The following is a 16,205-nucleotide window of genomic DNA, read 5'->3' as shown; positions in this document are numbered from 1 at the left end:
ATTCCCTATAGTGAGAGTGTCTACCAAATCCCCCAAAACCTAGAGAATCTATTTTACCCTTTAGAGCTCATCAAATCTTATTGAATATAGGACAATACAACACATGAACAGGCTCCTTAACCTACGATGTCTTAGCTGACCACAATGTGCATTTAAACTAATCCCATTGGCCTGCAAAAGGTCTATATCCCTCCATTTCCTACCTGTTCATGTGCCTGTCTCATTGGCTTTTAAAAGTGCATTTGTATCTGCTTCCACCACTTACCTTGCACGTTCTATGTATCTACTATGTGTAAAACATATTGCCTTGTAAATAATCCTTAAACTTCCCCCCTCACAACTTACACCATTGCCCTATAGTATGTGACAATTCCACTTTGGGGAAAAAGATTCTATCTACTCTATCTATGCCTCTCAAACTTTTATATACATCTATCAGGTTGCCTGTCCATTCCAGAGAAAATAATCTGAGTCTGTCCACCCTTTCCTTATAGATAATGCATTATAATCCGGGCAACTTCCAGGTGAATCTTTTCTGCACCCTATTCAAAGCCTCCACATCCTTCTGCAATGGGATGATCAGGACTGCAAACAATACTCCAAATGTATGTATAAAATGCCCTGGTATTCTCCTTATCCTACTCACCAAGGACATTCCATAGCCCCTCCTACCTACACCAAAACACCATCCTGAAAAGTTTCCAGTCAGGTATCAGAGCCCACCACAGCACAGAGTACACAACGACCTGCTTCTCGCCATCGACACCGGCGACTGTGCAATCCTGCTCCTTCTCAACCTCAGCGCAGCGTTCGATACAGTGGACCACACCATCCTTATTGACCGTCTCCGGTACGCGGTTGGCATTGATGGCACTGCCCTGAGCTGGTTCGTTTCATACCTCAAAGATAGGAGTTTCGCCATCAACATAGGCAGTTATTCCTCTTCTCCAGCTAGCCTCTCCTGCGGAGTTCCACAAGGCTCCATCCTAGGCCCCATTCTCTTCTCTCTATACATGCTCCCCCTTGGCCAAATCATTCAAAGGCACGGCATTTCTTTCCACTGCTATGCCGATGACACTCAGCTTTACATCCCCCTGAAAACCCAACAACCAGTCAAATTTAAACAGCCTCTTACACTGCCTTGAGGACATAAAATGTTGGATGGCACAGAACTTCCTCCAATTAAACGAGAGCAAGTCTGAGGTCATCCTATTCGGGCCCCCCCGACTCCATCAAATCGATAACAGGCAGTCTTGGAAGCCTATCCTGCCTAGTCAAACCGCATGTCAAAAACCTCGGCGTGATATTTGACTCTGCATTAAAATTTGACAAGCAAGTCAACGCTGTGGTAAAAGCCAGCTTCTTCGAACTTCGTACCATAGCTAAAATCAAACCTTTCCTCCAATTCGACGACACTGAAAAAATCATTCACGCTTTCATTTCCTCCCGCCTAGACTACTGCAACTCCCTATACACTGGGATCAGCCAATCATTCCTGTCCTGCCTGCAACTGGTCCAAAACGCCGCAGCGAGACTCCTGACGGGTACCCGTAAAAGGGACCACATCACGCCGATTCTGGCCTCTCTCCACTGGCTCCCTGTACGGTACAGAATCAACTTCAAGCTCCTCCTATTCACATATAAAGCCCTAAATGGACATTCCCCCCCCTACATCAAAAATCTTCTAACCCACCTCTCTAACTCCAGGTCCCTCAGGTCGGCCGACTTGGGGCTACTCACTATCCCGCGGTCTAGGCTTAAGCTCAGGGGTGACCGCGCTTTTGCGGTTGCAGCTCCTAGACTGTGGAACAGCATCCCTCTCCCCATCAGAACTGCCCCCAACATCGACTCCTTTAAGTCCAGGCTCAAAACCTATTTCTACTCCCTAGCGTTTGAGGCTCATTGAGGAGGCGCTGTGAACTGTTTGCGTGCTACTGAATGTTTCATTTTTTTCCTTAGTACATAATCAGATGTACAGCACTTTGGTCAACGTGGGTTGTTTTCAAATGTGCTATACAAATAAAATTGACTTGACTTGACTTGACTTTTAGTTTTCCTGCTTCCCTGTTTAATTATAGGACAAGGAACACAATGTTTGTGCCTAACATCATACCCAGCTGTGTAGGAAGGAACTGCCGATGTTGGTTTATACCAAAGATACACACAAAGTGCTGGATTAACTCAGTGGGTAAGGCAGCAACTCTGGGGAAAAAAGGACGGGTGAAGTTTTGGGTCGGAACCCTTGTTCAGAATAATACCTAGCTGAAGTGATCTTATCTGCCTGCACATGATCCTTATCCCTCTATTCCCTGCACTTCCATGTGCTTATCTAAAAGCCTCTTAAAACACAATTATCATATCTGCCTCCACCACCACCCCTGGTAATGTGTTCAAAGCCTCCACCACCCTCTGAATCTTGGTCCCTGTCCCCTGTACCAACTCAGCCATGCACTAAATCTGTTATATCCTCCTATTGCTACCCCCACTAGCACATGGGACCAGTGGTAATCCAGATTACCACCACCAAGGCCCTGCATTTTAGCCTTTAGAATAACTCCGTATATTCACTCCTCATCCCTTATCCTACCTACGTCATTCATGCCGACGTGCACAACACTTCTGGCTGCTTCCCCTTGAGCGTGTTCTGCAGCCTCTCCAATAATTGATTTCCTGCTTTCAATATAATCCACACGTCCCTGTCCAATTTTAACTTTGCCTATGCTTCCTTTTCCTTTTTGACTAAATATACAACATCTCTCATCGTTTAAGGTTCCCCAACCTTGCCTTTTCACCTTAAAACAATATGATGGCCCAGGAATGCCAGAGAACTGCATTCCTATGCAAAATAGTCCAGGATCTCCATAATGGTGTCCAATGGGCTATTGTAGAAAATGCCTCATCCTGTGTATCTTGATGCAGAAATTGTTTCAAGGGAACTAGGATAATTACGGAGTGATGCAAAATAATCTGGAAATGATTGTTTCTCTGTTTCAGTACAGAAGAAAATATTGATTTTCAATTGCATGATGTTGAAAGACTGCCTGGTCTTGAATTTTTAGACACTTGTTCTCAAGTGAGAAGAAAACATAAAATGAAATTAATTAACTGAAGCCATTCATATCATGATAAAATAGGGATACATTTTGCCACTGAGGCTAATAGGTTAACTGCACCTCAAAAATAAACATGCACGATGACAATTCATACTTAGCTGCAACAGAAATTGTTTAAAGACTTCCATAAACCATTATTTTCCATGGACAGAGACTATTTATTACTTTTTAAACTACTATTTGTAGGAACATAATACGAGAGTTTATCCATGATTTATTGAACTACACATGTTCACTTCACGTTAAAAAATGAATTGTAATTCGGAGCTCAAAACACTATGGTAACACTGTCGGGAAAGATTATTTGACTGCACTGTTACTTTCTAGTCTCATCTTTCCTGTGAAAAGCTTGAGAAGATGTTGTAAGTGAGAGGTGGCTGTTTCTCACTAAGAATACGTAGAAACATGGAACCATAGAAAAATATGTGCTGGAGCAGGCCATTCGGCCCTTCAAGCCAGGACCGCCATTCAATATGATCATGGCTGCTCATCCAAAATCAGTTCCATGTTCCTGCTTTCTCCCCATATCCCTTGATTCCTTTAGCCTTAAGAGCTAAATCTAACTCCCTCTTAAAAACATCCAGTGAATTGGCCTCCACTGCCTTCTGTGGCAAAGAATTCCACAGATTCACAACTCTCTGGGTGAAAAGTTTTCCCTCATCTCAGTCCTAAATGGCCTACCCTTTATTCTCAAACTGTGACCCCTGATTTTGGATTCCCCCAACATCTGGAACATTTTTCCTGCATCTAGCCTGCCCAATCCTTTAAGAATTTTACATGTTTCTATAAGATCTCCTCTCATCCTTCTAAATTCCAGTGAATACAAGCCCAGTCGACCCAATCTTTCATACTAATGTCAGTCCCGCCATCCCGGGAATTAACCTGGTGAACCTATGCTGCACTCCCTCAATAGCAATAATGTCCTTCCTCAAATTAGGAGGCCAAAATTGTTCCAGCGGTGATCTCACCAAGGCCCTGTACAACTGCAGTAAGACCTCCTTGCTCCTAAACTCAAATCCTCTCACAATGAAGGCCAACATGCCATTAGCTTTCTTCACTGCCTCCTGTACCTGCATGCTTACTTTCCGAGACTGTGCTTCCAATGTATAACTTAGAAAGGAATCTGGGGAAGGCTGTGAACAAAATATCATTGACATTAAGTGAATAATACTTACTTTAATTGAGTCTCTTTTGGACAGAATTCCAGTCTGTCAAAATCTATGAAAAATAAAATACGTAACAATAAGTTACTTTTGAGTTCTAATATAAGAAAATAACTGCAGATGCTGGTACAATCGAAGGTATTTATTTCACAAAATGCTGGAGTAACTCAGCAGATCAGGCAGCATCTCAGGAGAGAAGGAATGGGTGACGTTTCGGGTCGAGACCCTAAGGGTCCTTCTCTCCTGAGATGCTGCCTGACCTGCTGAGTTACTCCAGCATTTTGTGAAATAAATACCTTCGATTTGAGTTCTAACATTATCATTTAGAAGTGTCCTCGAACGTGCATTTACAAAAAATATTAAATGGTTATTTTCAATAGAAAATAGAGCAAAAACAACTGTTACATGATTTTTATGTTTGAACTTACCCAAGCCACACTCCCCAATGGCAACTACTTTCCCTTTGTTTTCTGTGGCCAATGTTTTCAGACCATTCAGATACTGCTCTGGATTATTCTGCTCAAATTCACCACACCGTGTGGGGTGACAACCAACCGTACTGTAGAAAATATCTTTGAACCAATAAAATGAAAAAGAAATCATCAATGAGATTTATATAAAACCGTACATCAAGGCAAGAGTGTCTAAAGAATGAGAGATATCCAGGCTGCACTCCCTAGTTATGAGCTGATTACCGGCTGCTCTCATTAAACTGTTTGTGTAAATATGGAAGTAACAAGATAAGTAAAACTACACCTAAATTTATACAGTATGCTTTCTAAAAGAAATACTTGAGCAGAATAAATTTCTTCTGTTACCACTTGTCTTTGCCAGTTCCAGGGCATCTGTACTATCTTGCAAACTGCCTCCTGTAATCATGAACTGAGGATTAAAAGAAAAATCATTAGGCAAGACAAAGCTTAAATGCATATGCCTAGAAATTTAGTTGTATTCTTTCGCTCGGCATATGCAATTTGACGGTTGAATGCAATCGTGATCCTTTTTGGATCAATAGCTAAGATGGGGGTCTGCCCAAACAAAGACACAACCCCTGGCTTCCTGATTGTACACACACCCCAAATATATCAATGTCCTCAAATAATTGATCTCACCAAATAAAACCATCCTTCAATGCCAGGGTCCTTTTGATTCTTCTTCTACACCCCATACACCCCGCCCCCCAAACCCATACCCTCACCACCAGCACGACTCCACTACTCCAACCATCCATCTAGTTTTGGACACCCTCTAGTCAAAGCACAACAGTGATCAATGCTGGGCTCTAATACTTTCCCCCATTTTTGCCCTATTCCCCACTCCACTACCCAACCCTAGCAATCAAAGGAGGGGAGCGAGAGATCTAAATGGTCAGAGATGTCCTGCTGTTAGGACAATCTAACACAGCTTTTAAAGTGGCCTGAAATTTCTCCGCCATAGTGTATTTTTTGATAATTATTTCCTGTTTTACATCCATAGGGAAATGTGGACAGTTAATATTAAATTACACAGAGAATGCAAAAAGTTTAAGAAAGGATTAATTACAGTCTAATTATTAGGAAATGCAGGATGTCAATATAATTCTTTCAAAAACCTTTCAAATATTGTCCTCGAAAGATCTAACAAAGGTTTAATTTTTTATTAAATGTTAATGTTCAGCCGATTGTTTAAAGACAAAATTCCAAGGCTTGACAGGCAGTATCTCTGGAGAGAAGGAATGGGTGACCTTTCGGATCGAGACCCTTCAGACTGATATCAGGGGAGTGGGCGGGACAGAGATAGAATGTAGTCAGAGACAGTAAGACTGGTGGGAGAACTGGGAAGGGGGAGGGGATGGAGAGAAAGGGAAAGCAAGGGCTATTTGAAGTTAGAGAAGTCAATGTTCATACCGCTGGGGTGTAAGCTACCCAAGCGAAATATGAGGTGCTGTTACTTCAATTTGCGCTGGGCCTCACTGACAATGGAGGAGGCCCAGGATAGAAAGGTAAGATCGGGAATGGGAGGGGGAGTTAAAGTACTGAGTAACCGGGAGATCAGATAGGTTAAGGCGGACTGAGCGGAGGTGTTCAGTGAAATGATCGCCAAGCCTGCGCTTGGTCTTGCCAATGTACAGGTTTTTTAAGATGGACTGAGCAGAGGTGTTTTTAAGGCGGACTGAGCGGAAGTGAATTCTCCCCCTCCTATTCCCAATCTGACCTTTCTGTCCTGGACTCCCACCCCCATTCCCAATCTGACCTTTCTGTCCTGGACTCCCCCTCCCATTCCCAATCTAGCCTTTCTGTCCTGGGCCTCCTCCATTGTCAGAGTGAGGCCCAGCGCAAATTGGAGGAACAGCACCTCATATTTCGCTTGGGTAGCTTACACCCCGCGGTATGAACATTGACTTCTCTAACTTCAAATATCCCTTGCTTTCCCTATCTCTCCATCCCCTCCCCCATCCCAGTTCTCCCACCAGTCTTACTTTCTCCGATTACATTCTATCTCTGTCCCGCCCACTCCCAACATCAGTCTGAAGGGTCTCGACCTGAAACGTCACCCATTCCTTCTCTCCAAAGATGCTGCCTGTCCCGCTGAGTTACTCCAGCATTTTGTGTCGACCTTCGATTTAAACCAGCTTCTTTCCTACACAAATTCTAAGGCATGTTTTTATTTTAAATCAGTAGTGCAATCTTTTTTGGCTAAGATATGGGTCACTCATTAGTTCTAGCCATCTTTTAACAACATATCCGCAAATTTCAAGTTTTCGTGTAGGATTTGATACACATCAATCTGGCAACTCGATCTTAATTCTGAATATCCAAACAATATACAAATTGAATGTCAAACAAAATTCTTAAAAGCTCCTTTTCCTCAACATAAAACACAATTCGGTTTACCTTCTGAACTCCAATTTTTGCTGCCCTTTGGATTACATCCAGAAAATCATCTGTAAGAGTCCACAAACAGATTCTGCATCTTAAAAATCCTAATTTGAGACAAGTAAATAAATGCTTTTGTTGTCCAAGCCGCTAGTAATTAAACAACACTGCACACAGAAGGTGATCGTACCAGTATTACGGTAAATAGATCATAACATTTCAACACTAAAGCTTTCATTGGTTGGCTAGGTGGAGTTTTAGCCACACATTGTGCATCATTTGCAAACCAAATATGCAGCTTGGTCTTTTTTGAAGTGAAAGTATTATATTCCTAAATTTGCCCCAGTTTAGTTTAGTTTGGAGAAATATGTAAAAAGGCCCTTCGGCCCACGCCAACCTTCAATCACCTGTTCACACTAGTTCTGTGATATCCCACTTTCCCACTGCATACACATAGGAGCAATTTACAGAGGCCAATTAACCTACAAACCCGCATGTCTTTGGAAACCCACGAGGTCACAAGAGGAACGTGCAAACTTCACACAGACATCAGCCGTGGTCAGGATCGAACCCAGGTCTCTGACGCTGTGAGGCAGCAGATCTACCAGCTGTGCCACTGCTCTGCCTCTTTAGTCTGTTGTCTTTTGCTTCTCCTTGAAAACTTCAAAAGTTGTTCAGGATTTATCTAATATTTTCTACGTGTCCTGTCCATCCCACCCCACCATTCCTGCAATTTTTAAAATTTTTAATTAGAGAATACTTGAATTAAGTTCTTATCTTCAAGATAATCTTGCCTCCAATAAAGGATACAAAATCCTGGATTACTAATGTTGTTAGGATACTCTTGTGACCACTGGAGGTCACTCTAAGAGTACTTGTGTGCATAAACCTAAAAAGCATTGCCTAGAAACAGGTGTACAAAAACCTTAACCCATTAATGTGGGACGGGCCAACAAACAATATTCTGGGTAGGATGCTAGGAAATTAAATAACCAATCTCGTCCTATTAGACCAAAGCCCCTGGAAAACAGTGGACGAGGCTCAGTTGTGGGAGGAGGAGATCAGGGCTAATCGATGAGGATAGTTCTTAAGGCAAGTGTTGGCTACCTGGGATTACTGAGGATTACGAATGGTGGAGGGAATGGTATTTCTTAAGGAGACCCACGTATGTATTAACTTGCATGAAACAGCTGCCTAGGACCTTTTACATCATGCTGAGGCAAGCCTCATAGGCACTTGAATACATGCTTCTGAAAAAGGTGTTGTGCAGTGTTACTCCTAAAATTTAGGTGCAACACCACAAACCCCTGAATGCCATAAGACACTTACGGCGTCCTCCAAGTGATATCATACCAGACAAAGAGGATCTTGAATAAAAGGAGTTACAGACTTCATATAATTTGCATGAGATCCTAAATTTGCGATTTTTTTAAATGGATAGTCGGAGTCATACAGCTTGGAAACAGGCCCTTCGGCCCAACTTGCCCATGCCGACCAACATGCCCCATCTACACTAGGCTCACCTGCCTGCTTTTGGCTCACATTCCTCTAAACCTATCCGATCCATGTACCTGCCGAAATTATATTATATCATGAAGCCACCAAAAAATAATGTTGTGATGCATAGTTGAAAATGCTAAATAGTTGAAAATGCTCTTTCCTGATTATTTGATGTAGTGGCAATGCAACTGGTATAAAAAACACTTAATCCTAAATTGTGTTGTAACCGCACGAATTTCGCCGGAAATAAAAATTAATCCAAATTTGCGATTATTTATCCCACCATCATTATTAATGACCATTAAAGGGAATTGAAAGTCACCATACATTCATGTACAAAATTTCAAAATGTAAGCATTGGAACAATAGGGTATCTTAACCATGTTAGCTTTCAGTACACGACCATAAAAAGCAGCATTTCATGAAATATTTGGATAATCACATTCTTTGAATATAGTATGAAAACATTATTACATAGATTAAATTATTAAACTTACCTTGATGCTTTTGAGTACCACGATAAATCCCATGAAACATAGGATCAGTCAGATTTATACCAATGTCTGATAAAGGAATAAAATATTAAATAGATTAAAGAGATTACGGGATTAGTAATAAACAAAATAAACAATACTAAAGGGCAAGAGAAAATTTGAGAAAATCTACGTCAATTATTTTACATTGAAAACAATATAAGGTTTATAAATATCTTAAAGAAGCTTAATTAATATTTATATTGTGAATACTTTTGTGTATTTCCCTCACATATTTTAGCGTGAAAGCAATTCCCAATTATGGATAAAAAACAGTGTGTCATTCAATTACCATGAATTGGCCCACACAAGCATCACCTCAGAAAACAATCCAATTGAAAATGCATTCCCTGGAATAATGAAAACTGCAATGGATGCTGTTTTATTTGTTAACCACAGGCAACCCAAGGGTCAGCCTTAGCTCACCTGTTAGGACCCTTGCCTCCCAGTCAGCAGTTCCCATTCCAAAGAGAAGTACACAATCTGTCTTAACATTTAAAGGTTTCAAAGGTCTTTTATTGTTACATGTACCAATTAAGGTACAGTGATATGTGAATTACCATACGAAAAAAAAACAAGACACACAAATACATAAAAGTTAACAAAAAACATCCACCACAGCAGATTCCCCACATTCCTCACTGTGATGGAAGGCAAAAAAGTCCAATCTTCTTCCTCTTTATTCCTGTGCAACAAAGAGGATAGTGTTTCTTCTGTTCAAAAGGGGGTTCTCACTGGCATCCAGAACAATATTATATTCATTCTTCAACCAAACTCCATGCAATAGATTATCTGGTTATTGTCACCTTTTATAGGGACCCACGTGTGTACAAGATGCCTGTCATATTTCAGTGTTTGAATATTTGAATGAGGTTTCCATCCCTTCCACAGTTCTGATTTCTAACACAGTTCTGAAGTTTACCTTTCAGGACCGTAACCTATATTCAAGAACTAACAGTGCTTCAAACCTAGTTTTTCCAGAACAGTTACCACAACGGCATATATATGGCAATGTGGAAAATTTCCCAAGCATGTCCTGTTCACATGAAGCAGGAAAAATCAACTAAGTGCTGTCCAGACAGTCTATGTACAATTATCAGCAAAGTCATGGAAGCCAACGTCGACAATGGCACATCATCACCAAGAAACAATTTGACTTTTGTCAGGTATGTCCAGCTCTTGACCTCGTCTCAGTCTTGTGCTGGAAAAGTCATCAAGATTTACAATTTTTTTAGCAGCTCAATAGTTTTTTTTAATGCTTTTCTCTTCCCTGGATTATTAACACTGATTTATTGGGGCATCTACTCCTATACATAGCAGGGTTGTTCACTCAACAAATATTTGTATTTACATGTGAACCAAGGCATTGGGGCAGGGATGAAGGTTAAGACCAAAATTATTCTCACCCTCCTGCAGAGATCAATGATAGTAGTCAGGAACAATACACATCCTAACCAAACATACAAACACTACAACTTTAACCAGAAGATAGACACAAAGTGCTGGAGTAACTCAGTAGGTCAGGCAGCATCTCTGGAGAAAAAGGACAGGTGACGTTTCGGGTCTGGACCCTTCTTCAGATTTTCAGTCTATTCTTTTTCTCCAAAGATGCTGCCTGACCTGCTGAGATACTCCAGCACTATGTGCCTATCTTCGGTATAAACCAGCATCTGCTGTTCACTTCTACACAACTTTAATCATGTCAGCTAATACAGCAGAGACCATAAATCAATTATGGTACCTGCAATCTAATTAGTAAGAGACTACTTTATATTCAAATTTAGATGAGTAATTTATAAATATTCCACAAAACAAGTTAGTTTCATGAAAAAAGCAATAAACTTTACATGCTAGAAATAAAATTAAAATAGGAAATACAAGAAATGTTCAACCGGTTAGGCAGCGTTGGTACAGAAGACAGAGTTATTGTTTCAAGTTGGACCTTTCTGATAAATCATAATGAAAGGTTAATTGCCAGGAATGTTAACTCTTTCTCTCTGTACATAAATCTCCCTGGAGAGGCTGATGCTCACTCACCTGCGACCCCTGGTTAAACCCAACCTGGACACCCTGCAGTTTGCTTACCAAACAAAGGTGGGGGTCAAAGATGTCATCATCCACCTGCTCCATCGTTCCTATGCTCACCTGGATAAGCCGGGAAGCACTGTGAGAGTCATGTTTTTTTTTAAACTTCTCCAGTGCTTTTAACACCATCTGGCCTGCACTGCTAGGGAGCAAACTATCGAAGATGTGGGTGAATGCTCCATTGGTGTCCTGGATCACCACCTGACTGGACGACCACAGCGTGCCAGGCCACAGAACTGTGTCTCGGACATGGTGGTGAGCAACACAGGGACCCCACAGGGGACGGTCCTCTCTCCCTTCCTGTTCACCATCTACACCTCGGACTTCAGACACAACTCAGACTCCTGCCACCTGCAGAAGTTTTCGGATGACTAATTGTGGGCTGCATCAGTGAGGGGAAGGAAGCTGAATGCAGAGGTGTAGTCAACAACATTGTTGAGTGGTGTGGGTTGAATCACCTGCAGCTCAACACCGACAAGACTAAGGAGTTAGTGGTGGACTTTAGGAGGAGAGGAATACCCCCATCTCCATCAATGGTGTGGATGCACAGTTTACCAAGCAGTACAAGTGCCTTAGAATTTACCTGGACAGTAATCTGGACTGGGACAGGAACGCTGAAGCACTGTATAAGGGACAGACCTGTCTGTACTTTCTGAAGAGGCTCCACTCTTTCAACGTCTGCAGGAAGATGCTGCAGATGTTCTACCAATCAGTGGTGGCCAGTGCCATCTTCTTTGTTGTCATGTGCTGGGGTAGCAGGGCGAAGGCAACAGAATTAACAAGCTCATCAGGAAGGTAGGCTCCGTCCTGGAGGTGGAGTTGGATTCATGGAGTTGGATTCACTGGAGATGGTCTTGGAGGGGAGGATGATCCTCAAACTGCGGTGCATCTTGGACAATACAGCTCACCCCCTCCATGACACACTAGCCAACCTGAGGAGCACACACCTTCAGGAAAAGACTGGTTCCACCACGATGCAGCACAGAACACCACAGGAGACCCTTTTTCCCCTGTGGCTATCAAACTGTACAACTCCCTCTTCTGTCGTGGGGTAGACTGACTCCCCCCCCCCCCCCCCCCAATCTTTGCACATCCCCAATCCTGGACTGTCCACTTGCCACTTTAATTTCATGTTTCATGTATCTTGTTGGGTTTTATGACTGTTGGCAGATTAATTTCCCTCCTGGGATAAATAAAGTTCTATTGTATCGCTTATGTTGTCTTATCGGCTAAGTGTTTCAGTAACTCAGAGTCAGACAGCATCTCTGGAGAACATCAATAGGTGATGTCTTGGGTCAGGACCTTTCTTCGGACTAAAAAGGATTTCCAACACGAAACATCACCTATCCATGTTTTTCAGGAATGCTGCCTGACCCACTGAGTTACTCCTACACTTTGTGTCTTTTTTTGTACACCAGCCTCTGCAGTTCCTTGGTTGTGCTAAGTGTTTCATGATTTTCTATTTTAAACCACTGTTTGATATAATGAACTTTCCTTCTCTGAAGATACTGAGAAAGGAGGAAGAAAATAAGTACTGAGGAAAAGTTAGATGCAGGGTCCCATCACAAAATATCGACAATGACTTAGCCTCCATAGATGCTGCTCGACCTATCGAATTCCTTCAGTTTGTTTTTTGTTATATTTTAGCTCACAGACAATGTTCAGAATGGTGGCGCAGAGGTAGAGTTGCTGCCTTACAACGCTTGCAGCGCCAGAGACCTGCTTTTCGATCCTGACCAAGGGTTCTGCCTGTACGGAGTTTGTATGTTCTCTCTGTGACCACGTGGGTTTTCTCAGAGCTTCTGTTTTCTCCCACACTCCAAATGTGCAGGTTAGCAGGTTACTTTGCTTGGTGCAAGTGTAAATTGGCCCTAGTGTGTGTAGGATAGTGTTAATGTGCGCGGATCGTTGGTCGGTGTGAACTCGATGGGCCGAAAGGCTTGCTTTCGCACTGTATCTCTAAACTAAACAAAAAAATGAAAATGGGTAAATATTCGTCCAAACAAATTCAACTGGGCTATAATGCAACAACTGATTCTGGTCTCCAGGGTAATAAAGTAAAAACTGAAGAAAAAAAATCAAAATCAGAATACCAAGATGTGAGGGATAATTAGAGAATATTGAATTCTTCAAACAAGAACGAGAATAATGGAAAATCTCATAATTATTCAAGATAATATGACATTGGCCTTCATGTCCACCTACTGAATATCAACACACTGTGACTACAGAATGTATTATTGAACATGATTGATATATTATTATTTATCCTTAAAAAGGTTTAAAAATTAGTTCTGATAATTGCGACAAATAAATCTCAAACTATCGAAACAACCAGTATCTAAAACACAACATCAAAAAAACTAGATGCTAGAAGTCTGAAATAAAAACTGAAAATGTGTGAAATTCTCATAAGGTAAAAACAGCATGTGGAAAGAGAAAACATGTCACATAGAAACATAGAAAATAGGTGTAGGAATAGGCCATTCGGCCCTTCGAGCCAGCACCACCATTCAATATGATCATGGCTGATCATCCAAAATTAGTACCCTGTTCCTGTTTTTTCCCCATATCCCTTGATTCCGTTAGCCCTAAGAGCTAAATCTAACGACGTATATACGTCTCCAAAGACATACAGATTTGTAGGTTAATTGGCTTAGTCAATGTAAAAGATTGTCCCCAGTGGGTGTAGGATAGTGTTAATGTGCAGGGATCGCTGGTCGGCACAGACCCGGTGGGCCGAAGGGCCTGTTTCCACGCTGTATGTCTAAACTAAACTAACTCCCTCTTGAAAAACATCTAGTGAATTGGCCTCCACTGCCTGCTATGGCAGGGAATTAACAGATTCACAACTCTGGGTGAAAAAGTTTTCCCTCATCTCTGTCCTAAACGGCCTACCCCTTATTCTCTAACTGCGACCCCCCTGGTTCTGAACTCTACCAACATAAGAAACATTCCAGGATCCGAACTGAAACATTAACTGTTTCTCTTTCCACAGATGTTGACTGACCACCTGAATATGTTCACTAGTTTCTGTTTTTATTTCAGTGTTAAAGTCACATTGATGTGGATTTAAATAGATTTTAAATAAAATCTTCAATCCTAATTTTGCCACCAGGCCTTGAAGTCAGCAAAAGGTCTATTTCTGTCTCAGTAAAAATATGCCATGTTTCTTTATGCTATTTTGAACACTGTCTTTCTCCTAATGACTGCAAAATTCACTAATATTTAAGTCCACAGTTGTTCAGACTCTTTGGTAAACAGAAATGAGATTCCACATGAATTTGCAAACTATGCTTTTATCATTTTCCTTCAACATAGCAGGGCTGTTCACAACTTTTGTTGCAGAATGTAACAGCAAAATATTATCTTTCGTATTGCAACAATCCTGCTTTCACACTATCTCCTATTATGATGAGAACCCCATGTTTAAAAATGTTAGTTTCATTTCAATAATTCATTTAGAGTGATGTTTTTTTCAATTGTCTTATTTATATCAGTTTTTTTTCCAATTGTCTTATTTATATATTTTATGGTTAAATGTCCTGGTCCTGAAATTCAATGTTTTTAGCATAAATCACAGTCTTTTTAACAGACATAGTTAAATCAATTTTTCTGCACAATGAAAGGAAAAGTGATTTAACATGAACGATATTTTAAAAAGACCATACGCCAAATGCACTGCTGCAAAGTTGCATCTCATGGGAATTCTGTCAGGATATGTATTCTGGACAGTACTGTCATCTCCAAGTCACACGCTATCCTCATTCTGACGAATACCACTGCCACTGGGTCAGTGGACTGCCTCATCAACATTCCCAGGACAACTCCATGAGTAAAGTGAGGGGGATGTATCCTCGCTCTTGGTGATGTCGCAACGAGAAGGAGATGGAGATGCTGGAGAGCATTTATTTTGTGTCTGTCTTCGGTGTAAACCAACACCTGCAGTTCCTTCCTGCACAGCCACAGGGAGAGAGAGTGCAGGTGGTTCACTGGATGAAGCAGGACAGGGGGAGCAATAATGACGACCAGCGGGCTCGGTGGGGAGAGATGCAGTGGCCGGGAGAGGTGCTGCCCCTTCACACCTGGGCGGCCCCCGGGGGGGCTTGGGCCTGGCGCCAGGCTGCAGGAGCTGCCGGCAGGGCAGGGCCCGGGGGGCAGGGCAGGGCCCGGGGGGCAGGGCAGGGCCCGGGGGGCAGGGCAGGGCAGGGCAGGGCCCGGGGGGCAGGGCAGGGCCCGGGGGGCAGGGCAGGGCCCGGGGGGCAGGGCAGGGCCCGGGGGGCAGGGCAGGGCCCGGGGGGCAGGGCAGGGCCCGGGGGGCAGGGCAGGGCCCGGGGGGCAGGGCGTCCCGTCTACAGCCAGGAGGGAGGTCGCTGTCGCTGTCGCTGAAGGCCTCGGTCAGGCCGGGAGCGGGCTGGCGGGCCAGCGTCCTCCCCCGCCTCCCTCCCTCCGTGCAGGGCCGCCCCTCAGGCTCAGCTCCGACACTCACCGATGAAGGTGAAGGCCGCCATCCTCCGCACGGCGGGGAACTTGGCCGCCATCCGCTCCCGGAACTGCTCGCTCTTTGGCTGAACCCTGACCCGGGCGGGCGGGCGGCTTGAAGTTTGAAGCCGCTCCTGAAGTCGGGGCAACGCGGGACGTCCCGCACCCGGCCCCTGGCAACGGCACCCGGCCCCTGGCAACGGCACCCGGCCCCTGGCAACGGCACCCGGCCCCTGGCAACGGCACCCGGCCCCTGGCAACGGCACCCGGCCCCTGGCAACGGCGACCAGCGACGGACGAGAGGCCTCCGGGCCCCACCACTCCCTCCCTCCCTCCCACCCACCCACCCACCAGAATGGCCGCTCCCCGCTCCCACCGGGCTCAAGGTACAGACATGTACTCACACACACACACCTCCAGATTCAGGGACAGTTTCTCCCCAGCTGTTATCACTCAATTCCTTGCCACAGTCAG

The 16,205-nt window shown here is 43.4% G+C and overlaps 1 protein-coding gene across 3 annotated transcripts in view; it reads right to left on the bottom strand.

The window, feature by feature from the left end:
* Positions 1-15,965, bottom strand: part of tatdn1 (TatD DNase domain containing 1) — a 43,754-nt gene extending 27,789 nt beyond the window's left edge. Inside the window, exons 1-6 of one of the 3 annotated variants that reach the window (XM_078398518.1) lie at positions 15,739-15,965; positions 9,129-9,194; positions 7,150-7,238; positions 5,095-5,158; positions 4,705-4,848; positions 4,289-4,331 (exon numbers count right to left, since the gene is read on the bottom strand). In XM_078398518.1, coding sequence (XP_078254644.1) covers positions 4,289-4,331; positions 4,705-4,848; positions 5,095-5,158; positions 7,150-7,238; positions 9,129-9,194; positions 15,739-15,790 — 458 coding nt within the window. In that variant the 5' untranslated portion in view covers positions 15,791-15,965. The remainder of the gene's footprint in view (positions 1-4,288; positions 4,332-4,704; positions 4,849-5,094; positions 5,159-7,149; positions 7,239-9,128; positions 9,195-15,738) is intronic. The other 2 variants (XM_078398515.1, XM_078398516.1) reach the window with 2 other exon arrangements.
* Between the last annotated feature and the right edge of the window lie 240 nt (positions 15,966-16,205).

This window comes from Rhinoraja longicauda, chromosome 4 (assembly GCF_053455715.1).
Source record: "Rhinoraja longicauda isolate Sanriku21f chromosome 4, sRhiLon1.1, whole genome shotgun sequence".
In the NCBI taxonomy this organism is placed as follows: Eukaryota; Metazoa; Chordata; class Chondrichthyes; order Rajiformes; family Arhynchobatidae; genus Rhinoraja; species Rhinoraja longicauda.
Note: the sequence above shows the minus strand (reverse complement) of the source record. Positions and strands in the feature narration are given on the sequence as shown.